Source organism: Carassius auratus, chromosome 6, assembly GCF_003368295.1.
Source record: "Carassius auratus strain Wakin chromosome 6, ASM336829v1, whole genome shotgun sequence".
NCBI classification, from domain to species: domain Eukaryota; kingdom Metazoa; phylum Chordata; class Actinopteri; order Cypriniformes; family Cyprinidae; genus Carassius; species Carassius auratus.
Genome location: NC_039248.1, coordinates 22853653 through 22881240, shown reverse-complemented (window position 1 = coordinate 22881240; position 27588 = coordinate 22853653). Strand labels below are relative to the sequence as shown.

The 27588-nt window shown below is 35.8% G+C and overlaps 1 protein-coding gene across 1 annotated transcript in view; it reads left to right on the top strand.

Annotated features, from left to right (window-relative positions):
* LOC113101788 (gamma-aminobutyric acid receptor subunit gamma-3) overlaps positions 1-27588 on the top strand; it is a 110837-nt gene that overhangs the window by 22641 nt on the left and 60608 nt on the right. The window contains exon 2 of the mRNA XM_026265679.1: positions 10832-10899. Within this exon, the coding sequence (XP_026121464.1) occupies positions 10832-10899 (68 nt within the window). The remainder of the gene's footprint in view (positions 1-10831; positions 10900-27588) is intronic.

Here is a 27588-nt window from a genome sequence, read left to right as displayed (position 1 = left end):
ATATATATATATATATATATATATATATTTGAGAGGGGTTTCACATGTAATATGCATTTCGAATGCAAAGATGTCAGCCAATCACAACAGTTGTGGTTTACTCAGAGTCTCACAGCAGACACGCCCCTTCAAACAGAGCATTCAAGCCAGAGGGCTAATGTCAGGATATAAAAATGCTTTTTATTTCTAAATTTTAAATGCAAAAATCATACTAAAAATATAAATACACCTAAGGAAACATTAAAAAGCATTTAAAGAAAAGGAAATAATCCGTGTCATGGGACCTTTAAATTTATGTTTGGTCACTTTGACAGCAGAGATATTGTGTTGGTGTAGTAAAATATTTAAGTAAGTTAAAATCTGTAAAAAAAAAAACAAAACAAAAAAAAACAGCATGTAGTATTGAGTGGAGTTTGGAGTATCATCAGATTTGTGTGCGGTTTTTAACACAAATGCAAGCTGGCCTCAAAGACATCTGCTTGGCTGATGATGCATTCACAGAGTTCATCATCACCCAAAGCAGGAAAATCTGGACGATTAATGCATTCAGTGTTTTTGCGTCGCCAACTTTACACTGTACAGAGAACTGGTGAGAGGTTATAAATAATACAGCAATTTGTGATATTAGTGGGGTGTAAAATTCTACAGAATTTGGTCCAAATACTACGATGATCCATTAGCAGCCTGGAGGTGCTATTGGTTTGCTGGAAATCAAAGCTCATGTGTAAATGCCGAGTAAACACAAGTTTTGCCTTGTTGCAGAAGTGTTCTGAAATTTGGCATGCATACTGCGAGAACATTATAAAAACACCTACGCCAAACAGGAGGAGATGAAAGGTGTTGGCCAGTCACTCTTTGTTTTTGACTCATAAACACCAGAAGTATGTAAAAGGTCTTTCTGGTAAGAAATGTGCTTTGTGGAACATGCAGTGCTTGTTATTTCAGTCTCGGAACAATGATTTGGATTTGGAACAATATGCAATGATTCTGCAGTTTTGACAGGCATTTCATTGGAAACGTAAGTCCACAATGAATACAAAGGTCCTTTTAGAGTCTGCAAAGCAATGCAGAAGCACAACAACAGGGAGAGGTGTTGTTTTGGCAGGGAGGTCACTGCTTCCTCCTCTCCAAGAGTAGTTTGACCCTTATCATGCAGAATGCAGCAAAAACAGTGTGTTTCGTTTAGACATTTAGATGCTAGCCAAAGAAGTGTTTAAAATCAGCTATTGGATTTTTTCCAGTAAATGTTTCAAGAGGGACATTAGTCTTTCCCCATGCCGTAGTGCTGATTGGTGAGTGCTCAGCTTTGCCCTGCTGTTATTTCACTTTCACAGGTCAGTTGAGGTTAATGAATAAGAGCACAGATATTTTCCCAAGGGCAACACACACTTCTCTAATGGAGCTAAACAACTATACCAAACTTCACAGCCGTGTAAGTTTCAAGTAATGTCTTCTACTACCCATCGCTTGTGAAGGGTCGACCCTCCCTCAGCTCATCCCACACAGAATAGCATTAAAATTGTATCACTTTCTAACAGGACCAAGCTTTCAGAGCTTCTTCGTGGTTAATATAAACTCCCGCAGACAGTGGATATTTGCAGGCAGCTGATTGGGATGGAATTTGAATTGGAGCATCTCGGGCAGCATTGCAGTTTTGGAGCCATGATGGTACACTTTCGATTTGCCTGAGCAAATTTTCATTAGGGTTTGGACATACGTACTGTAAGTGAAGATGACTACCCGTCCAGAAGAGTACCCCTCCTATCCTCGTTTCATTTTGACCACTGATGAATGGATGTTCACATGGCTTCAGAAAGAATAAATTCAAGGCATTCATATTTGAAAGCAAAGCACAGCATGGCAGTATTTTAAAGAAGGAAAAGTATTTGGAGGGGTGTCTGTTAAAATTTAATGTGCAAAATGGAATGAGAAACCTGTCTGTTTCTTTTATTACAGCTTGCTTAGTGTGACTTTGATCAAGTCTAGACGTGAAGAACCAGAGCTAGCATCAACCCTTTGGAGGCAGCTGCTGAGAAGCCTTTAGTAATCACTCTAGATTACTATCTGTCAGTCTAACCACAGATGCTGAGCTAATTATGCTGTTGCCTGTTAGCTGGTGAAGTATGAGGATAAGGATGCAGTCGTACTCTCCAAAAATACATTTGAGCTTTGGTGGACCTTATTATACTGATTTGTCATAATATGTATTCAGTGTATGTATGTTTATGATTTTATTATGAATGAATTGTTGTTGGCAATTTAATGAGTTTGTCTGTTTAGTTGATGTAATTTAATCATATCAGATAGTAAAATGCATTAACTTATTTGGATGTCATAAATTACACTATACAATCAAAACAGATTCCCTTTACAGCTTTATAGACTAATATTGTAAGGCTAGATATTAACTTTTAAATTTAAATTATTATTATTTATTTTTTTTATACACCCTGACCCTAGTATATAAGTAATAGATTTATAATACATTTATTTAATACTAAGTATGGTTAAAATCTGTTAACATATTTACTGACATATCACTCAAGACTTATTGATGTAAAAATTATAATTGAACTTCATTTTTGCAGTACTGCTTGTGCACAATGCAATTTTTTTATATTAAACTAAAATGTGTTTTAATGTCACTACTGATGAGGATTTTATTATCTTTGAATAACATTAGCCTTTAAATGCTAAATATTTAACGTTTACCTAAATGATACTTGCAATAGTTCCACTTTAGCACAATCAAATATACTTCAATATGTCTTTAGTTGGATTTAAGCACTTCTTTTCACAATTAAAGTGCATTAAGTACAAAATTAGTTGTTCCAATTTAGCAGACCTGAAGTGCACCAGTTTATTATGCCAAAAGTTTAATTGTAGTGTATTTTTATTAAGTATGTAATATGTATTTGCAGTATACTTATCATGGAACAAATATTTTTCAAATACATTTTAGTATATTTATTTTTCACTAGGGCATATAGTGTATACATCATTAATTATAAATAATATATATATTACAATATTTTTTTTAATGTTCAGTGTTAAATGTTTCTTTCTGATTATCTGATTGACGGGTTAATGTTATAATGTTATGTATAGTAATAGTATATTTGTCCTAAATTCTCTTAATTCACGCAGCTCAACATATAATGGACAAAATTATTATGTGAATATAAAGCTAAAATGAAGTGCAACTGTGTTCTTGTTTATTCTTTTGAGTAAGTGTGGCATGAACGGAGGTTTACACTTCAGACATTCTTCAGGAGCTTTTTGAATGTGTTTTATTGTATAGTGTAGAGTTCATCTGGAGTGCTCACATAATCTATTACTGCACCAGAAACAGAAACATACAATGGGCATTTCATGGCCTTAGCCATAATTTTAATTAATTTGTATCTTGCATGTATTCATCACTGATTATGAAATATCATGAACAATGTAACAAGCTCAACTAAAAAATTCATATCAAATGTGAAACATTCATAATAAATGTAAGCATATTTTCATTTATTACTAAACAGAATTGACAGGAAAAAAGTGACTTAATGTTAATCTATAATTGTATAAGCTGTGTATTAGTTTTGTGCACAAGTATTAAATTAGCTACATGCAAAATTCAACTTTTATCTTTATTTGTGTACCACATGCGAGTAGCAGTTAAAAAAAAAGTGTATGTATCTTATATTTAATATATTCTAACTGTAAATTAGCCATGTATTTTGTGTTCCTGTGGCTCAGTGGTAGAGCATTGTATTAGCAGTGTAAAAGGTTGTGGGTTTGATTCCCAGGGAACACATTTTAGGTAAAAAATGTATATCCTGAATGTACTGTAAGTCGCTTTGGATAAAAGCGTCTGCTAAATGCATGAATTATTAATTCATTTTGGAATAATTTTGAAACCATATTCCATACTTTTCTGGATGTTTTTGTCATTCTCAGATTTATATTTTATTTTAACTCTATTTTAAAGGGGGGGGTGAAATGCTATTTCATGCATACTGAGTTTTATACACTGTTAAAGAGTTGGATTCCCATGCTAAACATGGACAAAGTTTCAAAAATTAAGTTGTACGTTTGAAGGAGTATTTTTGTTCCCAAAATATTCCTTCCGGTTTGTCACAAGTTTCGGAAAGTTTTTTTCGAGTATGGCTCTGTGTGATGTTAGATGGAGCGGAATTTCCTTATATGGGTCCTAAGGCACTTTTGCCGGAAGGGCGCACGCAAGACAACCCTGCACAGATTACCAAAAAAAAACACCAGTGGATGGAGTTTATTTTTACAGAGCATCAACGGAGTTGTGCAAGTGTTTTTGTTTGTTCCCTGCATTTCGAAGATGCTTGTTTTACAAACAAGGCCCAATTTGACGACGGATTTGCGTATCGTTTATTTCTTAAGGATGATGCAATCCCAACGAAAAAGGGTCACGATCGTGTGTTGGAAGCGCAGGCGGTGAGTAAAACTGCTTCAAATATCTCTGCCTCCTTGTTAGTGCGTCCGCCTCCCATGCCGGAAACCCGGGTTTGAGCCCCGCTCGGAGCGAGTTGTTGCTGCTGCTGCTCTCGTTCAGTTTCAGCCTCGGGATCTGATTCTGGATCATAAATAAACGGCTGAATCTGACTGTAAGCCATGGTTTGTTTTGGATGATGGCTTTTCCCTCACGGTAATTTCACAGATTCCAAACGCTCTCAACGCAAAAGCCTACTGGCGCTCGTGATTCTTTAGCTCCGCCCACATGTCACGCCTCCAGCCGGTCGTGTTTTTCCGGGAAAAATCGGTACAGACTATCTTTCTCTTATGAATATAATAAAACTAAAGACTTTTTGGAGTTATGAAGGATGCAGTACTACTCTATAGGTACTCAAGATTAACAGGATATTGAGTGAAAACGAGCATTTCACCCCCCTTTAAGTAAATACTTATATTTTTCCCTGTTTTTCACATCAGCTATGTTGCCATCAGCCAATGTGTGTTGTCAAGGTATAATTTTCCTGTGAGTTATCACATGGCATTTATCCTATATATCAACTGATGAATATAACCAGGCTCTCAAGATGGCAGTTTTCAAATCCCAAGCAATAGCCATTGAAATTGTTGAGAAAGTTAACATAACTCCAGATTTTACCTCATTGTTTGCTACATGTCAGATCAGTTTCTTATGAACTTCCTTTTATGTTTATGTAGACAGCTGCAAACATAGATAGTGGACACAGAGTAAGCTCACCCACAGACTTTTCATCAAATGTTATTTACCTCTAAATGGTTGCATCATTAACAAGGTCAGGGTTTCTGTGTTGAGAGAGTTTTAATGGCTGTTTATGGGGTGGTGGATGTCATCATTAATGTTCCTGCTCTCGGTCTGTTGCGGGTGATTTAATTAGTGTGTCTATGGTGATTCTGGGCAGAGAGCGTGCATATTAATGTTCTCATCGATGGACACACACAGCTCTGGGAGGAAACATAATGGTGCAGGGGCTAAATGTGGCCATGCAGGGTTGATTGCTGCTAATTTGTTTCTCTTCTATGACGATGGCTGCGCTGAAAGGAAGCATAAGACAAAAACTGCACTTGATAAACAGGATACGATTTGATCACTTCCTTCGCTTTTGTGGCGAATCTTGTGTGTTAGTCGACATGTCCTTGAATTTCTTAGCTATTATGTGTTCATTTTCTTCTAACCTGTCAGCATGCCCAGCACAACACATCCTCTTCCTCATCCTCATCCACACATCCTCTTCTTAGCAACTGAACACCCACTTTAGAGCCGACATCCCTTGGATAACATTAGAGGATTGTAAAATTATAGGAGCATGCATTCTGCTATATGCCACAGTCAATACATGTTAGCTTGATAACAACAGGACTCAAGCCATTACTGCCTCAAAGGGCCATTTGTCAAATCGCATTTCAAAGCACATGCACTTTATTACAGTGATGTTGAAGAGAAGGGATATCCCTCTGCGGAACAATGGGATATAAATGCATGATAAACTCCTTCGTCTGCATGTGACAAAATCCTGTTGTTAGACTACAAAAACTTTCAGCTCTGATTTAATTGGCCAAAACATAAGGCCTGTATTGAACTGGATTGCATAATGATTGTGCAATTTACCACGCGAGCGTGAATGGCTGGTTGTAGCGAGGGAGTGCTAATAAATTTAAAAGATTGCTCTTTAAATGTTTGGTTGGAGCTGATCATGAAATCCCACCAATGAATTGTTCATGACGTGGTTCGATAATGTGGAGGCATGGTGGAGGATGCAGGGAGGCCTAAAGTGGTCCTGCAGGAATATAGATGAACGAGAGGTAGTAGAGCACAAGAGTGTCACAGGGTTCAGAGAAGAATTCAGCTTCAGCTAATGTCTCCTTTCTTCTCTATTATCCTTCCCTTTTCTTCCAATTTCCAGGCAAAAACTTACACCTATACTTTCTTCAAAAGCCCCAGAAGCAGTACCTTCTACATATCCATCCATCCATTTATTTTTGGAAATTGTATTTAAAGTTTGCTTGCCTCAAAAGGTATAATATACCATTCTTTCTCAGTCGGTGAGTTGCTTGTATATAAAATGTTAATTTCTTCATTGTCTACATTAGTTCTCCTTAGTTGCCATTTATTATGCTCTTGTGTGTTTGTTTACTCGTTGATTGTAATTAACTTCGTCTTCCAATACATATAAATGTTTCACTAAATGCATTGACTTTGTCTTGACAATTTATTTGAAGCACAAAAGATATTTGCTTTCACCATAAACACCTTTTATTTTATCACTTATATATTTTACGCAAATCCTCAACAAAATTGATGTGATGTTTAGTCTTGGACTCAAAGCCTAATCTTGCTTATAATAGATTTGAACTCAAATATTTGGCTTGGTGCAAGATACCTTTTTGTTTGATTTATTAATTTTAAATCGATGCACCCAACTGCCATAGGGCCAGATTTACTGCGCAATTCTAAAACAGCACTGTTGGGCGTGGAAATTTCTGTGGGTGTTTTACTGACAATGCGCAAATGAAAGAACACAGAAACAATTCTCATTTCCATAATGACCGTTGCAAATTATGTTTTATTAAGTATATTATCAGTTCAATCAGGACCACTTCCGTCAAGTATATTTATGACAATTATAATTGCATACAGTTAGTGTTGGCAGTATGGTTATGTTCTGGGCAACACTCCACACGCTGTCCATGCAGCCATGATTGGACAGAGAGGGGAGAGCAGCAAGACAAACCCCCCTGGGGTACAGAACAGAACCATTATAAGCATATATAATTACAATTCATAATTACATGTGTTGTAAACAAAATGTCATAGAGACTGCTTCCAATGAAGACACTTTAAAGAAATAACAAGTTAGATCGGATTACAGGTTCAGTTGGTGGATTTGGGGTTGGAGGAGGGAGTTAATTGCATGCAGCAATGCGATGGAAGATACACTGAATAATAGGAATTTAAATAAACCGCAGGAGATAGGTGTCAAGACTGGATTGGTACACGTCAGGAACAGCTGACTGTCAGCTGATGCAAGTGTGACTAACGTGGCCTGACTGAACTAACGCGATGCTCGATATCCATATAACGTTCTTCTGAGCATTCCGATAAATTAAGTCTTTAATACTTGTGGAAACATTCCTCTCACTCCTATGCTTTTTTTGGGGGGTGTTAAATAGTGGCGCAAATACCAGAATTTTGATGATCGCACATGTTAGTAAATCATGTTGTGTGATTCATTTTAACGGTTTCCTCCCATAAATTTTGAATCTGAAAAGGAAACTCCTAAATGCATATTCGATAAGGTCAGGTGCAAAAATAACTGTCAAGGGCAAATTCTTCACTGCGCTTCTTTAGTGAATCCTGACTGTACTATTGTACTGTCCTTTTTTTTATAAGTTATACTTCTGTCTTTTTCACTCCCTATCCAAGATTTCTCTTTCATCAGTACTATTTTTGTAAATTATGAGGTTGTTTATATAGTTTTTGGTAGTTTCATGATGATTTTGTTGTAGTGTGAATTATCTGAACAGATTCACTAAAGCATTGGCAAGTCTCTTAATGACATGAATTACACTATTATTTTGCTAGCAAGGAGCATTCTCTCTTTTGTGAATACAAATCAGTGAATTTGGCGACTCTTAATGGGAATGATCATGTGCATGCGTATGTGCCATGATAAGTTTGTGAAACAATTAACAATTGAATGGCTAATGGTTTTTTTGATATGTTAAATAGGTTATGGCGGGTTTTCAAAAACATCTTTATACCTAATGATTTTCATCTAACATATGTACAATTCATAGCATACTTTTCATTTCTTTGAAAGATGTCTGCGTTGGCAGATTCACTAAAATAGTTACCGGATCTAGATTGTTGTGGGTCAGATTTAACATCTGTTCTTGGCTCTGATATCCTTCAACTTTTCCTTTTGTAAGTATTATGCATCAATCCAAAGAGTCATTCATATATTTATTTTTACCTATTTGTTTCTTTTTTTCACTCTTCTTTTGTCCTCTCTTCTCTTGGCTAGGTGGCCACATCTGTGTATAAAGCAATTAATGAGTTGGTGTGACATTTGACGCAGGTGCTTGTCCTCATCCTAACTCTAATGTGCAGACATCCTCTGTCCAAGACAGGCCCCTGACCCCCTCACCCGACAGCACCCACAGCTGTCAGCGGACACCAGACCAAACACGAGTTTACACAGAATAACATTAACCATGCTTCCTCCCCGACTTTGAAAAGGAAGTTGAGATAGAGAAAGAGTGCAAACATGTGGATGGTGATGCTCAGCTATAATGGCATTGGCAGACAGCAGGGAGAGATCTATAACCAAGCACAACCAAACATTCTGTGTCCAGCTCCAAACACCAAGCTCATTAACTTTATTGCACATTATCATAGCACAGCAACAATATTTGTCTAGTTTTTGCATCATTGCTGTAAATTGAAAGCAATTACAAACTGTAAATGTAATTTTCCAGCTGTGAAATAGGAACTGTGACTTACGTTATTTCCCATATCATGTTCAAAGTTGACAGCAGTATGTTATAGTTCTTTATAATTAATATATAATTAAATATTAATATAATCAATAAAACATATCCAATAAAAACGTAAAACAGCTACACACTTTCATTATGTGGAAGCACACAAATTGGACATTCTGCTAAACATTTCTTTTTTGTTTTTATATTTTTAAATATAAATAAAATTGTATAATATAAATTGTAATAATAATAATAATGATTATATTATTAATATATGTTTGGCCTGGTTTCCTGGTTTCTGCCTGGTTTCACAGACTGGGTTTACATTTAGGCAGGATTAGATCATAGTTCAATTAAGACATAAGCAGTTTTTATAATAGTGCTTAGAAAAAAACATTACTGGTGTGCATCTTGAGACAAAACAAAGGGACTGATATATTTTAAGATCAGTGAGTGCAAGTTTCTTTTAGTTCAATCCTGTTAGACTTACATCTTAGTCTAGGACTAGGCTTAAGCCTTGTCTGTGAAACTGGGGGACTAATATTTAAATGTTTTTTTTTCCTGTATTTTTGATCAAATAAATGCAATAATAATAATAATAATAATAATAATAATAATACAAATCTTCCCAAAAGTGTAGTGTATATCAATATAAAGAAAAAAAGATAATTACATAAATTGTATATAAGTCATATATAAATAAATGATATTTAGCATTTTATAAGGTGTGTCCAATCCATTTGCATCATTGCATAAGTCCGCCACAATATGTCTACAGAGTCCACACACAATATTGTTTTTTTAATGTTGTTGTTATTATTATTTAATTTAGGATCTGATGTAGTGCTCTTTGCATTACTTCAACATAACCTGCAAGATATCAAAGCGACTGACACTGTTAATTCTTGCACAGATGGGAATCTTTATTTTGTACACACTCAGTGAAGAAGGCATTTAGGAAATGAGAAGGGAGATTGAAAATGTCATGCTCATATTTAAGAGTAAGCGCACCTGAGGGGGTTGTGCCCACTCGAGCGCTGTTGGACTGACAGAAGTGGTCAGAGGTCGGCTAAGGCATCGAGACTGAGGGAACGAGGGAAAATAGGGTTGTTACATTCTTCAAAGATTGTAACAAAATATACTTTTTACATAATCTGTTTTTATCTAAAATTAAAGGGAACTTAATGTTTCTTCTATAATTCTTCTTTGATGCTAACTGATATCTTGCTAAATCTTGTGTTTCACATGGTTCAGAGCCGTTAACATCACCTTGGTGACACTATACGCTGCTAGCAAAATGATAGGAAGTTGATCATACTTGACTCGTTGTCTTTTTGTCATTTTGTTGTGTTTGTGAAGAATGGACCCCTCCTTCATCTCTTCTGCTACAGAAAATGCTTTCCTAATGGCGGGTTGTCAGACCAGGCTTTCACTCATATTGAAATTCTCACAGTTCCTTTCCTTTGTCCCCCTCTCCAACGTTCCACTTCATTTCTCAGAAGTGACGAGTGCTTTTCAGCCACGCTTTATGTCAGTCAAACCAATGTTTAAAACTGTAAATTATTGTAATCAACTGCTCAAAGAGGAAATCCTTTAAGAGAGATTTCAGTTGGATTCAGGGTGAGAAGATTATGAAATATAATGGCATCACAATTTTATAACCTCTTGGTGTATAGACACTTCATTCATTAAACGCTGTCAAACATAAAATTGCTTTTACACAGTATGCATAAACAGATGACAATTCAGTAACACTTTCAAAGATAAAGCTCTTTTCATTAAAATATTGTTTTTTATGGTAATAAGTTTAATGCCATCTCTCTCTCTCTCTCTGCAGTTAAACCGACAGTCATTGATGTTGATATCTTCGTAAATAGTATTGGACCTGTGTCATCAATAAATATGGTAAGTGACTGCATGTCTAAAAGCTGTGCTATTTTAGTCATTATGATGATTTTTAAAAGGATAGTTTTTTCTTTCTTTCTGTGGAACACAAACACAATTTTTCAAGAATCTTCATGCCACTATCCTTACAACAGCATAAATAATTAGAGAATCTTCATGTGGGGGTGAACTTTTATTCCTTTACTGTGTCATTTTCTCTATTTCTATCAGTCTCATATTCTCTCATTCAACAGTTATAGTTTCATCCCATAGTTGACATATGGCTGTAGGTTTGAGTTGAAAGCAGGGCCACTAGCTATCCCTCTGAGATGTGAGTCCAATGCTTAAGCTTCATCTCCCCCGAGGCACAGAAAAGCTTCAGGGGAAAGACAGAGGAAGAAAAGACTCAGACTTAAAATGAGATATAGGAAGCGGCAGAGGAAAAGAATATCTATGTTTTTTTGCACAGTAGTTGGCACTTGATATAATAGTTCATCATAAAAATTGCATCTCCTTTATCTACTGTAGTAATAAAAAATTAAATAAAGCCTCAGCTTGTTCCATATTTATGTGCGCTTCAATAGAAATCATATGTAGATGTGGACGATGGCGACAGATCACTTCAAATGGATGTTAAATTCCTCTGGAGCTCGATTCTGTCTTTGGTTCCCAATAGATCAGATTCATCCTTGAAAATCAGTGTGTGTATTCACTTCCAATTATTAAGGCCCAGGACTCTGAAAATGAGAGAGAATGGTTGGAAAATGAGTAGCGGCCAAACAACCACCTGAAGAAACAGCAGCTATTGATCGAAATGTCACCTAACAGTGTGTTGAGGGCTTTTTATTTAAAGCCTTAAGGGACATGTTTATTACAGTTCCCAGCAGAGAATAATATTCAAGAGTGTTAAAATGTTTTCAAGGTCTAAACGTTAAGATAGGAACATTGGCATTCTTTTTAGACTGGCGTCTGAATGGAACCTGAAAGGTCATTACCTCTGCGACGAACACAGTCATGCATATTCACATGATTTATTTGCATATTCAGTCTTAAGAGGTAACAAACATATTTAATTTCTCAGAGGAATTTGCCGTTCGTAATAGCACAAATGGAAGTCCTTTTAACATGAAATATCTAACATATTGTAATCTTTTTATTTAGTTTATTGCATGGGCTTTATGATTTGTTCCGAATGCAAAGTGCGAGTGTAACGATAAAAACTCCATACTCATCGGGAAGAAGGAGGCGGGAACCGGCGCACAATCAAAATGAACTTTACTAATTCAAAAATAAACACAAAACAGCGCACCAGCCCCTCACGGACGACTGGTGCGCATAAATAAAAAGCAAACACATAAAATAATGTCCCAGGCCTGGTCCTCTCTCATCCTTCACGGTCGTCGCTCCAGTTTTATATCCTTCCATCTCCTACGTGGGACTCGATACTGGCGGTGGGGCGCAGGTGCAGGTGCAGCTCATCTTCAATCACTACACCTGGCCTCACTCCTCGTTCCCACGCCTCTCGGCCCCGCCCCACTCGCCACAGCGAGAAACATTTAAATATCCTTACATTAATATACTATCTTGTGCTCTGTGACACCGTGTCCATCTCCCAATATCTCACTCATTGTCTGTGACAATTTCATTTTCTTAAAATGCCACACATACAATAACAATGTCAGGCAGGTTATTTGCACATCTGTGTTAGGATCGCCTCAGCCAACAAAGCAAATAGCATTTTTATGTTATTCAGCTGGCCTTTACACCATCCACCTTAGTAAATAAAAACTGTTTTACACAACCAAAAAAAGGGGAATTCTAAAATATATATTATAATCAGTATATATTGTTCCATAACTATATAATAGTTGAAGTTGAGATCTTATAATGTTCAGGACTCCCTCCTCAAGGTACCCATTTTCCCATCTTGGTCCCATCCTGCTTCTTGTGCTTTCCTTTGTTTGGCCACTGCTGAATTACAAACCATGGAAACTCTAGAAAATGAATAAACACCTACGCAGAAGCCACAACAGTGATTCCAGTGGGAGGCTTTTTGGCTGTGAAACTCAATCACTAAATGCACTTATAGAGCGTCATCGTGCTGCATGGGCCACTCTGACGTACAGGGACATGGCAACCATTGTAACCTTTCCACAGTGGTGTTGAGAATTTTGGGGGGAAATAATTATTATGCTGCATTTTAAGAGTGACAAAAAAATTATAGCCAGCCACATAAACAACAGATTAAAGACCAAGCAGGAGTCTCTTCCAACAGGTTGGACTTGAATTTGCTCAAACAATCGCAAACAGTAAGGGATAATCCTGGTAACTCTTTACAATAAGTTTAAATTAAACTAACTATGAACCAGTCCTACCACAGCATTTATTAATCCTAGTTATGTCATGACTCTCAGAGGGATTGGTATGTTAATGCACTGGACAATGTAAGGGAAACAGGTCAATTTAGCTCAAAGGGAATCATTTAAGATTTTAAAGGGAATTTGAACAGAATCACTGTTTCACGGCTGTTCACGGAGACGCGCCTGCGGTTCAGTGAACAAGCCGTTTAACATCAAATCTGCGCTGGATACTTATATCCAAACTATAGTGAAAACACTATCAATTAGCACAGTAACAAGATCGGCAGTTTAAGACATTAACTTGTAAGCACAAAACACAAGATACTTCTCTTTTCAATATGAATAAGGCTTTATTAGATAAATCTAAGACATATAAACTAATCTAACACATAAACGCACGCACACACACATTCACACAAGTTGCAGGAAGGTCGAAAGTTAGGGAAAGATGAGTTTAAGAGAATGGAAATATGGAATCCCAAGTTTACAGCAATACGTTAAATTGCATAGACATGAACAACCATCAATCACGTAATTAGCGCTCGCATTGAGTTCCTCAATGGGGTTAAAATTATATTAGATACACCAGCACAACAAATATCTGGGAATACGTTGCCTTCGTTTGCTGTGAAAGGGACAGTTGAAAGGGGTATCCCGGTGTCGCTGATTGGCTGGAAGTTCAGTAGTGGCTGAAGTGACGTCTTGGGAAGCCCGTGGTTGTTGGGCGTTGGCTGAAAGTGCAGAGTCGTGTTCGCTGGTTGAAGTTGAATGGACGTTACAAAACTTAACTCAGAACACGAAACTCTCAAACGGAAAAGAAAAGAAATAAAGTTTGACGAGACTAGGTTGTTTTCTTTCTCATCGTGGCATAGTAGCAGCAGGCAGGCACGCTGGAACCGCGCTCAAAGAACATTGATGACTAACCGCATGGCTAGATGCTAAAAGCTAAAGCTAGGTAGCAAAGCTACAAGCTAAAAGCTAAGAGCAGGCATGACTGATAGCACGAGCAAGGCTGGAACTAAAAGCAGACTAAAAGCCCGCATGACTGATAGCACAAGCAATGCTAGACTAAAAGCCGACATGGCTAATAGCAGCAGCTAGACTAGAACTAAAAACAGACTAAAAAACAAGGCATGACTGATGTCCAAGCAATGCTAGAACTAAAAGCCGACATGGCTAATAGCAGCAGCTAGACTAGAACTAAAAGCAAAAATTTAATCGTTTCCAAAGTATTTAAACTTTCTTGTTGGCCACCCCTCAAATGTTGCCTTGACCAATCAGATATGTTCTTGGGGTGGGTATCATAAATCATTTGTTTATCTTACCAAGCATGTGGTTCTTGCCTCACAGGGTCTAATTTTGGACATGATTCCTATAACATGATTATGATATATTTTACAAATAAATGATTGTCAGGACAATATCAAGCAAGAAAATGCGATTATTTCAATACTAGACATGACTAGGGATCCTATAGTTATCAAAAGACATACACAATAAGTGATTATACATGGTAGTCAAATGTGTGAGTTACACGTAAATGAATATGGAGTTAAGCAATGGAATGATTCATTCATAAGTCTTTTTTGAGTTCATTCTGGTCCATATATAATGTATAAAAAGGGTTTCTTTGCCATTCTCTGGCAAAGGACTTTTCTGTGAAGACAAAGGTTTAAAGCCCTTCCCCCTTAGGAATTTCAGTCTGGTTTCACTGGCTGGGGGGGGAAGTCAATGCAAGTATTTAACTTGATCTCCTGGGTTTACATGTGATGTCCAGCGTTGCATTCCAATCACGAACAATAAATTTGACAATCTCTTCTTCGAATTAAAATTGTCAATAATTGTTCTATTGGTGTTAATGTTGAAAGCTGTTGTGTGAACAAGTTGGTTGGTTGGTTATCTTGCTTGGTTCTTGTGGCACTAGAACTGATTTATGACTTCCTGAGGAATTCAGCTCATGTTTCAATGCACACAGCTCTGATAGACTCTTTGATTTGTCTGATTTGACTCATTTCTGCTACAACAATGTTAATGTATTTGGTGTTGGCGGAATAGATCTGCTACGCTTCTGCTTCTGCTGCGGAAGAGCAAGTACCGAGACTTGCTACTGCCAATACGTCCACAACATGCTGCTGTGAGCATGTAAGAAATACTGCTGCTGCACATATAACATATATTAATAACCCCCATAACATACATGATCAACATGTATCAGAGCTATACAGGTGGAGCTGGGAAGGTGGAGGGTTTCTGAATTGCACTGCTACAGCAAACAATAGCCAAGTATTTGAATGCTGAGGAGCGAGCTCATGGGCTACCGATACAGGAGAGAACAAATCAGCTGTGCTATGTGATTATGATGTCATCATGGCAGATTGAGTTGTATGTTTGTTACAATTAAGGGGTGTATGCTAACATAGAATAAAGAGCTTGAGGAGGGTCTTAAACAAATGAGGAGTTTACTGAAGGTAGAAGGAGAATACAGACAATATACTACACTTTCAATACAATATCAGGTTAACATACAATAACAGCCTTATACAAATACAAATATAATCACGGACGAAGAAGAACTAAACAGACAGGGTATTTAAGCACACAGAAGGTAATGAGGGAACTGGAGACAGGTGGGGATCAATCAATTAACAAAACAAGAACAGGAAGACCAAATAAGGAAACAGAAAGTTCATAAACGTAACAATGTTAACATTAGTTAACAATATTGCCCCCAATGAACATGAATATTTTAATGTATATGTAAAAAAATGTATTGTTCACCTTATTGTAAAGTGTTACCATCATCCTTATATGAGTGGTGCCCATTTTTCCTGCCATTCAGCAAATAATTTCCTCTGTTTTAAGATCATGATGTGAAGAATTTCATTAATGCATTTGTAAATTGAATTAGATATTAATAAAAAATTATCAACATGTACTGTAACTATAATTTAGTTGTATTATCTATTAAACAATATAATATTACAGATATACATTAGGATATTTTATCTATGCCTTTTGGTCCTTATTGAAATTTGAATAAATAAAAAAGTCTTTATGTTTTATTTCAGTTAATTATTAATTAAGATGCTTTACTTGTTTAGTATTTATTAATAATGACATTGGCATTTATATTCATTATTTTAATAGTTATTATTATAATTATACTTTATCACGATGCAGCACACTTTTCAACTTGTAATTGATTTTGCACGCCTTATTTATCCCTGTAATTATCTCTAATGGCATACATAATTAGTGTACATAAATAAATGCAAAACCATTATAAGCTAACTACCTAACCAGCTTTACTTGTAATGGACAGGAAATACTGTGAACAATTTACCTGCAATTAAATCAAGCCATTATTATTCAAGTTCACGCTGTGATGGTGGATTAGCAAATAGAGCTTAATAATTGTTTTGCACAGGATGTGCCAAAACCATTGTCAACCAGGAATACACTCTCTCTCGTTATCGCTTGTTGTTTGTGGCACCAGAATGCTGGGCTGCTCAATAATTCTGGTGGCTAGCACATTTTATATGGAATTGATTGTTGTCTTAATAGAGGTCTTCATTTGTGTTTTGGTTATTCTGAACACGATAAAGTTAATAAACTTTAATACAAGTAAGAAAATGTCTAGATTTCTGCGAAAAGAGCTTGTACATGCAGGTACTGATCTTGTCCTCTCAGTGCTTTATCCTCCTTATCCATACACCACCACTCCAGTACTCCAGCACAACATTTACACAATAAATTAAAGGCCTAGGAGAAAATTGCAGATAGACAGGGTCAATTTCCCCCAACACAGCAGGTCGCTTTAGCTGCACCTAATTCTCCATGTGCCATTTAAAATCCTGTGGATTATAGGTAACAATTATATGAAAGAATATAGGGATTAGTTAGCTGCAGCAGATCATCACCATCACAAAACGCAGTTAATACCCTGCAGAGACAGGCAAAGTTCCTGTCGCTCTGTGCTCGGATCTCCCTACAGAAAAGGTGAAAAGGTTTAAGCAAGCCCTCCGGCTTCACTCTTTTTCTGGTTGACTGTGAGCCTGGCCACACCTGATTGCTCTCAGACCTTGCTTCTTTCAGCTGCGTATTGATCTCATCCTCAGCTTGCTTTTCCTTCCTGCTCATCTGTTACGGATTGCAATCATTTCCCAGGGAGAGACAATGGCTCATTGCAATTTTCTTTTTTTGCCAAACTGTGTTGATTTTGATTGATTATGGTAGCCTTAGATGTTTATGCCCACCTGCTGGATATCTAACTTTAGAAATGCTGTGGTATCTTTGAGTAGGATTGGCTCAACACCAACTGAATGGATGTGATAGCTTGGCATATAATGGGAACATTTGTATCACTTTAAAAGGATAGTTCACCCAAATATGTACATGTTGACACTGTTTACTCCCCCCTCAGATTATAAGAAGATTGTATATTCATTATATATAATAATTCAATTTTAATTGTTTAAACAGGCTTTCATGTAAATTGCATTACGTTGTAAACAGAAACTTTGCTTTCTGACCTGCTGTTGGTTTCGTACTAATTCAGAATTTAGATTTTTTTTTTTTTTTTTTGGTACCACTTTACCGTGAAACCCTACCTGTGGGAGAGATATTGAAATCCCAGCAGTTCATCTGTCTACTGCCATTACAAAACTGGCAGCGATTCTGTGTTCTGAATTCAAACTTATCAAGACCTGTCAAATCTTTATGTATCAGTGAGTGATGTTTACATTCTCAGTATATATTTTGATAACACATACAGTACACTGAGGTGCATATACATCTAAATGAAATTTTCACTTGATTTGGTTACAATGACAAAGTCGGGGAAAGCTCATTTTATGATGAAACTTGGCTGTCACTTGTCATTCACTCCTGGCCTCAGAATGAATGTCACATTTTGCACTACAGCTCATGTGCTTGATGTACTAATACTTAGAAAATAAACATTTTTATAGTTTGGTTTAAATGTGCAGCTACAGTTGCTCTGAGTATTGATCAACTCTATGTTTGTGCATCAATCTGAGACAAATTGTCTGTGAAAGGCGATCAATAACAGGGAGTTCATGCAGAGGGTATTCACAAGGGTTCAAGTTTGGTTGGTTAGCGTGACCCAGTTTGCCCCTGCTGGTAGATGTTGTTCCTGCAGCATCTAGACCCAAAAAGCTTTTTATTTCTTCTATTAATAGCAATTTTATTTATTAATTTTATTTATTGTTATTATTATTATTGTTGTTGTTTTTGTTGTCTGCAAACAATATATAAATTGCAAATGTTTCATTATATTATAGTACAATGAAAAAAATTTTAGACCTAAATTTAAGATTTGTGTATTTGAAATATATGAAATCTACACTCATTTTGATTTCACAGTGTTTATAATATATACAATCTGTTTATGAATTTAATAAGTAATAATTTTCATAATAATTTTTAAATGATTCATATTTGTCGATCATACATAAAGCGGGTAAGAAACAGATAAGTCTATTTGCATATTTAATCATATTTATAATATAGTTATAAAAATTGCTTAGAATATGCAGAATTCTGTTCACTTTGAAGACAATTTAATTTATTCCGTTCAAAAGTATGAACATACAGCTAAAATATAGCCAGCTGTGGAACATGAAATATTTAGTTAGAAATTATACAAAATATATAAAATGTAAACTACTTGGACATATCGATGTGATTATTGATATATAAACCATTATGTTGTGTATTTAAAACACAAATATCCAATTCAGGATTTTTTTTTTTTTTGAGTGTACACCATCTGGAACACAAAAGCACATATATATATATATATATATATATATATATATATATATATATATATATATATATATATATATATATATATATATATATATATATATATATATTTTTTTTTTTTTTAAGCATTTTTAATGAGCCTAAATCAGCATAAATCGGTTTACTGTAAAAACTATTTCATTTTTTCAATTTACAAAGTATGAACATGGATAAAATTTGACCAGCTGTTGAACAAGCAATATTTAGTCAATAATTACTTCAAAAGGGTGAAATTTTGTATTTATAACAAAAAAAATTCTGCTGTATTTAGCGTCATTAGTAAAGGACATGGCAAAAAAAGCAACAGGCACATTTCAGATATGAAGAGCTTCTCCCTGAGGCTGGAGAGGAGGGTTACTAAGCAGGTATTGAATAAGGAAAGCCGCCATCAGCCAACATCTGCTTGTCAGTTTGAAGTCAGCGGTCACTCCATTCACTGAGCAATTCAAGCTTGGCCTTGGCCAGTGGCTGCCCGAGGGTGTTCAGGCTTATTGGAAGGGTAAAAAATGGCCAGTGTGAGATGATCAAATTATTCCGAGGGTTTCTGTAAAGAGGCGATGCGTGATTATGTGAATGGCAGGGTTGAACAGGAGGCTTGAATAGATTTGCACTGATAATAACAGTGTGGTTTGCTTATGGTGTGATATGATGCTGTAATGGTGCTTCAGAAATATGAATGCTCCTGATAACTGGCCATGATTATCAAAGCGCATTGAGTGCCGCTTGATTTTTGTCCACATGAGAAATCAGCTTTGCTCATCAATCTAATTGTGTGAAGCTGAAATAGCCAACTTCATAGTATTCACTGCAGAAAACGGGTCTCAAGCGCCATCTAATTTGATTTTAATGGCTCTATAGAACATGAGTCAGCTAGCAGCTAGATGCTGAATAGGGCTGATAAATTAGCATTAATCATCCCTGTTCCTTGTGTCCCTAAACCACAGTTGATGGTATAATTGTAATTAATGGAGCTTTAAGATCTACATTAAAATGTGAGATCATTCTACTTATCATGTTGATCTGTTACTTGCCACACAGCTAAAAGCGGTGACAACATGATGCAGCTGATGTGAAAACGGCCCTGCATTAGCTAGGATGATGTGTCGAGCTAATGTCAAGCCCCGCAATGAAACTCAATGATCCCGTGTGAAAGCTGAGGTATGATTGATAGCATCAAACTGAACATCATCCTTCAGCTTCCCCTGTCGGTGGCACACGGTTTACAGAGTCAGACAGGTATGTGCTCTCAGACAAATGACAGGTGTCTTTGTAGTCTGTCAAGGGGAGACGTGCTTGTTCCCATGTACAAAAGCTGTCTTTACACTGATATGTCAAATGGAGAAAATGTGGGGAGTTAGCAATATCTACTCTCTTATTGGGAACAATATGAAGCTATATACGTGACGACAATGTTCAAAAGTATGAGTTTTCATATTGCGCAGGATGTTCAAATTGTTTTGAAATCATGTCAATTTTCTGCAAGTAATTGTATGAGAATTAGGCTTTATTAATCAAAACTCTGTACATGTGAATCAAATTTTATTTAAAAAGGAATAAAAGTTGTTAGGGTTTACTGCTTCTAGTGATAATTTCAACTGGACACTGCAATTATTTGTACATATGTATTTTCGAAATCCTTTAAGATCACTGTATGTCACACTGTGCGACATGAATCTAATAAACTTGGCAACTGCGTGTGTAGACTGTACGATGATAACACCTATTGACTCATTGGCTATGACGCACATTACTGCAGAAGAACAAAGGGTAATAAGCAAGCTCTAGTGGAATACACAAAGAGCTTGATAAATCACACTTTAGCAGTTGTAGCTTTATGTGTGCTGAAAAAAATTGGACAGCAAAAGAGGAAAAGAGTTCAAAACATGGATCGTAACAGTAAACACACTGTGCGTTGATCATGTTGTATGTATGAAACTGTCAGAAAACGATCACAAGCTATCTTTGGTCACAAGACTGTGACTACTCATTAGGAGCCATGATCACAGAAATTTACATGATTTTTTCAGGATGCCAATCTTTTGTCTGGGATAGCTGAATATCGTGCAGTATGTTTCTAGCTTTACGGGGGTGCTTTGCTTAGATCAAGTGCACAACACAGAGAAGATCCAATATACTGCCTTTAATATATCCACAGGAAAACAAACAGAACATACAGGAAAAGTTCAAAACAGCGAAGCAAACATATCCAACGATAATAACTGGCAATTCAGATAACTTAAAAGGGGGTATTTATTCAAATGCAAGAGAGTGAATAATAACTTAACTGAGCACAGGTGAACAGAATGACATAAATGTAATCAAAGGAACATGGGAAACTAGGTCAAAGAAACAAAACAAGGCAGGAGAACAGGGAAAAACAAAACTAAAAGTCTATATGTTTTTATAAATTTAACATCCTTTCTGAATAAAAGAAAAAACAGTTTAAAAATGCAGCAAAAACTTTTCAACACTGATAATAAATCAGAATATTAAGATGATTCCTGAAGGATCATGTGACACTGAAGACTGGAATAATGGCTGATGAAAATCAAGCTTTGCATGGAACGAATAAATTATAGTAAGTATTAAATTATATAAAAATAGAAAATTATTTATGTTTTATTATTATGTTTCATTTAATTATTATGTTTTAAATAATATTTCAAAATGGCCTTGATGTGCATAAGAGGCTTCTTTCAAAAAAAGTATAACCTTACTGATCCCAAACTTTTGAAAGGTAGTTAATTTATTTATTTGTTTTTTTTTATGTTTGTTTTTATTTAGTTTGAACAAACTAGTTCTTTAACATATTTGTCTTTTTGATTTATTTATATATTTATTTATTGTACAGGTTTTTACCTTCTCTTTAGTCCTTTAGTTGTTTTGCCAGATATTCTAATACACTCCGTAAATAGTCCTTTTTAATGGCCATCCAGCACCTTCAAAAGATCCTCACTAGTCTCTAGCAGCAGGGTGGGAGGGGACATTTTTTAATGGAACAAACTCTTCCTCTCTGCATACACATCTCCAGCTGTATGAGCTCAGCCACAAGCTTTCTCTTGACATTAGATAAGAGGCTGAAATCTGTCTCTGGCACATCTGAAGAGAATTGCCAGTAATGCGTGCTAGGAAATCACAAGGGCCCTGCACACAACATTGTCTAGATTCTGAATTCTCTTGATCCCAGGTTCAGGCAAATAAAAATAGCTGTTCTCTCTCCACTAAAATGCTTTTGATGTCACAAAATACGTCTCCTGTGAATGTCTTTATAACATGACACATCGGTAGCAAAGAAAATGAAGATGCAATGATATACTTTCTGCTGAAGCTTGTACCAAAAAGGGTAAAATTAACTTTGCATCGAATCGATTGTCCTCCTATGCACACTTTTGTTATGACCGTCTTTGATAACAAAGATTTAGTCAGTGATGTGGCCAAGATAACTTGTGCTGAAAGTCATTTAAAAGGCAGCAAGTTCTGGAGCTTTGACAGCAGGTTGGAGTCTCTTTTTCTCTGATAGACCACTTTGTATTGACTTTGTCTCTGGCATTTTTTCAGGTAAACAGTTTGAGTATAAGGTGTTATGACTGAGCAAATCACATAGACAATGAGTTTCACCTCATTAACATGGCAAGGCTTGAAAAGGCCTACTTCAGTGTGGCGGTACAGAGGCTGGCTATTTTTAAAACGTCTAGGTCAGTCTGTGTCCTAGGCAACCATGTGTAGCTAAGGAAATCCTTCACTGTGGTACCCATCGATAGTAACATGCTGGCAAGCCAGTCTCTCCCACACAAACACTCCAGTACAGTTGGTTCTCTTTAGTGCAGCCACCTAGTTGCTTTCAGTGAGGTATTTAAAAGTAGAGCGGTGATATGAACAACGTTTATAGAGGACTGTAGACATTACTGCAGGTTAGGTCGAGTTCTGTGTGTGATTGAACCGTTTCAGACATTATTTTTTTATGTAATTTTATTTTTAAAAAATTTTAATTGTCATAATTTACCTACCCTGTAATATCATTTCAAAACCTTATAAGAAAAACTAACAAACAAACAAACAAACAAAAACACCCCAATTTTTCATAACTACTGACATATTGCTAACTGGGCAAAGTAACATTTAACCAAATTACTAATAACTGATTAATCATTTTAAAAGTAGTCACATTACTGTTCTGATTACTTTATTTCAAGATTAATTAGTATTTAGTTACATTACTAGTTGCATGACTTTTTTCTCCCATGATATTTATGAAATCCTAGAATACACGCTCCCGATAAATATTTGTTATTAAAGCATCAACATTCACAGAATACTGTTATTTTTACGTAAAGCAAGCAACTGCTGCGTGCAGGGCCGCTGCTTGCCAAATGGGTGCCCTAAGCAGGATTGTATTGTTGTGCCTTCCTTCCTCAAATACGATGATGGGAAAAAAAACACCTACTATAGGGGTGAATTTTTTTATTATAAAAAATATAATAAAAAATAAAAAAGTAAATGAATAAATTGTATTATTTACAAATTACAAATGTAGCTCTCGACATTTACCTATAGCTATAACTTTATTATGACTAATTTATTGTATAGTCCCAAGCATTCAGAAATCATGCAAAAGGAAATTAAGCTGTTTTACTGTGATAAAACCATGGTTTGTTTTTGTAAGGGTTGTGATATCCACGTTTTTTTGTTGAAGAAATTATAAAGGCTGTGTCATCAATAGCTAAAAGGTGACAAAAATGAAAGATTAAGCGAATATTTGAATTAAATGTTTGGTCAGTAGCCTAAACAAGGATTTGATTGTCCTGTAAGTGTAACAGCAGCAATTACATGGCATTTGGCTCCCTTTGCAGGCATTTGTAATAACATGTACATAAATTGTTTATTTTGTATTTGCCTACATTATGTATTTTAACAGTGTTATTATTAACCAATCATTATTGCCTCATTGTTTATATATATATATATATATATATATATATATATATATATATGTGTGATGGGAGAATGTTTTTTTTTTGTTTGTTTTTTTGAGCAACTGGGATGGTGCCCCCTCTGGGAGTTGGTGCCCTACGCATACTGCATACTCTGCATATAGGGAGCGGCGGTACTGGCTGCGTGCATGGTTTGGCATGGCAGAGTGCCAGCAAAGAGCTCTGCATTTATTATCTCTAAAATACATCAGTTCATCGCAATTTCACAAATCTATGTTATAACACAATAAATATAGATGCTAAAGAATTATTCTTTCATAATGTCTATAGAAACTCGCATCTATGCCTGCACCTGTTAATCGTTTATATTTTATATTAGTTCATGTTGCTTTTGTTCAATAGATGAATAGCAAATAAAAAAAAAATTTAATTTAATGTGTAGATATTTCTATTTCTATATATCCTGTGAATCATTTAATTCTCCTGCATCCCTCATACACACAAATGTCTACCCGCCCACACCAACACTCGCCCAACTTTTCCCACGCCGCGCTCTTTTGCTTCGAGTCTCATGGGAGCGAGTCTTTAATCCACTGGCACTTGACTTGACAGTGCGAGTGCTACATCCTTTTTACAATCTGTAGATAATAAAACACTACATTCTGTCGCCAATGTAACGCGGCAGTAACGTATAGAGACTTCGGCTATACTCATTGTATCTATACTCTAGTTACTATTTGAAAACTATAACGCGTTAAATTACTCTGTTATTAAAAAAGTTATCAAATTACAGTAACATGTTACAAAGTAATGTGTTACTGCCCAATACTGCTGCTAACACCACAATATGATTTCATTTGTTAACTTTTTATAGGAAATAAAAGTTGTTTCTTCAGATTTGGAGAAATTAAGCATTACTGTACATCACTTGTTCACACAGTTGATCCTTTGATGTGAACGGGTGTCGTCAGATTGACAATTCAAAAGGTTGCTAAAAACATTACAATAAGTAATCCACACTTAACTCACACAACACTCATCCATTAATCAACATCATGTTGGACCCCCCCATATATACAGTGATGACCTGTTCATTTTTTCTCTTCATTCAGCCGGGATTGCCTATACACTAGAGAAAGCAATATAATGGATAGATAGATGTTGAAGTTTAAAATGTTTTGATGAATTTGTTTATTACAAATGCACATCTTTTTTTTCCACAAGATATTAACTGATGGACTGGAGTTGTGTGGATTACTTGTGGACAGTTGAGATGTTTTTATTAGCTGTTTGTACTCTTATTCTGAAGGCACCCATTGACTGCTGAGAATTCATGGGTGAAATTCACATGAACAAAGATGAATAAATACTTTAACTAATGTATTGTTATCATTGTTGGTTAATGCATTAACCAACGCTAGCCAATAGAACCTTATCATAATAGGGCCTTTCGCACAGCAGGAACCTTTTCATAGTACCAGAACTAATTGTGGAATTACCCACTTTTGGGCATTTTTAATACGGGATTTTAATACCGGACTGTCTTTTTCGAGAACCAAATTAACTCCTGACACTGCTTGGCAAGATGCATTCGAAAACGCCCTCACCCACCATTAAAATGCTGTGCAACATACTGTAAACATTGTGTCAACTTATTTGGCAAGTGTGATGAACAGCGATACATATGCGCAAATGTAGCACTGCCAGTTGTCATTGGAGATTCTTAATCCTCCTATCTGTTTTATCAATCGATTTACATATACGTCGACATTCCATGTCCATTATTGTGAAACCCGAGAGACACAACAAAAACACAGCTCTGATCACAGTGTCCTCCATCCTCCTGTTGTTAACGTTGTTTTTCTTTGTTAATGTTGAATGTCGCTGTCGACCGGATTACGTCACGTCCTAGTACATGCTGTCGGTGCGAATGCAACCATTTAAATGGTAGCGGGAAATAGTTTGCGCAAGATCATCCCAGTACTTTACTGTACATTTAGTTCTGGAAATAAAGCTGTGTGAAGGGCCTTAATGTTGCCAGTATACTTTTACCCTTGCAGGTCATGTTGTAGCTACTTAGGACAAAAACCCTGATTTACTGTATATAGAAGATATAGCCTCTATCGTATTGCTTAATCTTATCACGTCTGGTTCGGAAGCGCTTGTCTACTTCTAAAATCTAATTGGTCGATAGCAAAGCAGTTCCAGGAACAGTAAGAACCTTGATCCAGCCACATGTCCTACTTAGGTAAGTTAAGTTATGGCAAATCTCCTTGGAACAGTGTGTTGAGGTTACATTTGTATTGAGCACACAAAAACAGCATTTTACACTTATCTTGTTGTTCAGATGTGTGTAAAAAACCATTAAACATTTACAAGCTTAAGTGGAATTAGTCAATGCATGATAAATATTTCAGGTTTTTTTCAAAACAACAGAGTCAGCCAGTTCCTCATCAGCGCCTCTTTGATCGTACTCATCGACAGCCATAGCAAACATAAAAACACATTAAAATGGGTTCAATCGAGCCACATAAACTGCTAATGAGTTAAACATCCCCGTAAATATGCAATTCTGTCTCATGAATGGTTATTTTCTTAATGAAGGCTTCAGAGAGAACATCATATTATCAGCATTCCAGGTACTGCCGTAATCAGCATAGGACTACATTAGTGCAATGCTAATTCTGAATGATCAGTGCAGAAACTGTTATTATTCTTGTCATATGCAGGATTGCCAATGATTTTTAGAAAGAAAGGAAGTGGTTCCACAAATATTTCTGCCCATGGACATCATAGTACCAGAGAATGTAATGAAAAGAGTATCTCTCTATTTCATTGCCTTTCCAGGTTTGCCTTATACATGCTTTATATACAGTATATGCATGCTAAAATTTCTATTCAACAACAAACAAAATAATAATAATAATTGTTTTTGGTTGTTATCCTGTTAAATGTCACCCCGTCCCGTATACGGGACACCTACGTTGACTAAACTATATTACAATCAAATTTAATCTAATCTTGACAAACTATATATCGTTGGAAAGGTCTAAGACTCCCAAATATATATTATACCAATATTTTTTGTTAAAAATTATGTAGGAAAAGTAATAGATCAATTTATGACAAGAGTGCACCCTCAGAAATCTACATTACAAAAGGAGCTTTGACCTTTGTTTAAAAAAAAGACTTCCTCGTTGCCTTTTTCTCTATCACATTTTAGAAATCATCAGAAGTTATATATCACTTGAAAACATAAAATCTCAAAATTCATCCTTCAAAATGTTTTCAGTCATGAAATATAAAAAATTAGGTTTGTAACATGCACATTCAAGTCTATCTTCAAAAACGTGAGTGACAGTTATCAGGTTAAATGTATAACACATGGATATATCCATATTAAGATTATTGCTGGGCCAATATTAATTGTGATTAATCACATCCAAAATAAAAGTCTTTGTGTACGTAATATATGTGCATGCACTGTGTATATTTATTATGTATGTATAAATACAAACACATGCATGTTAATATTTAAGAAAACAATGTTATGTTTATATATTAAATATATTATTATATACTGTATAATA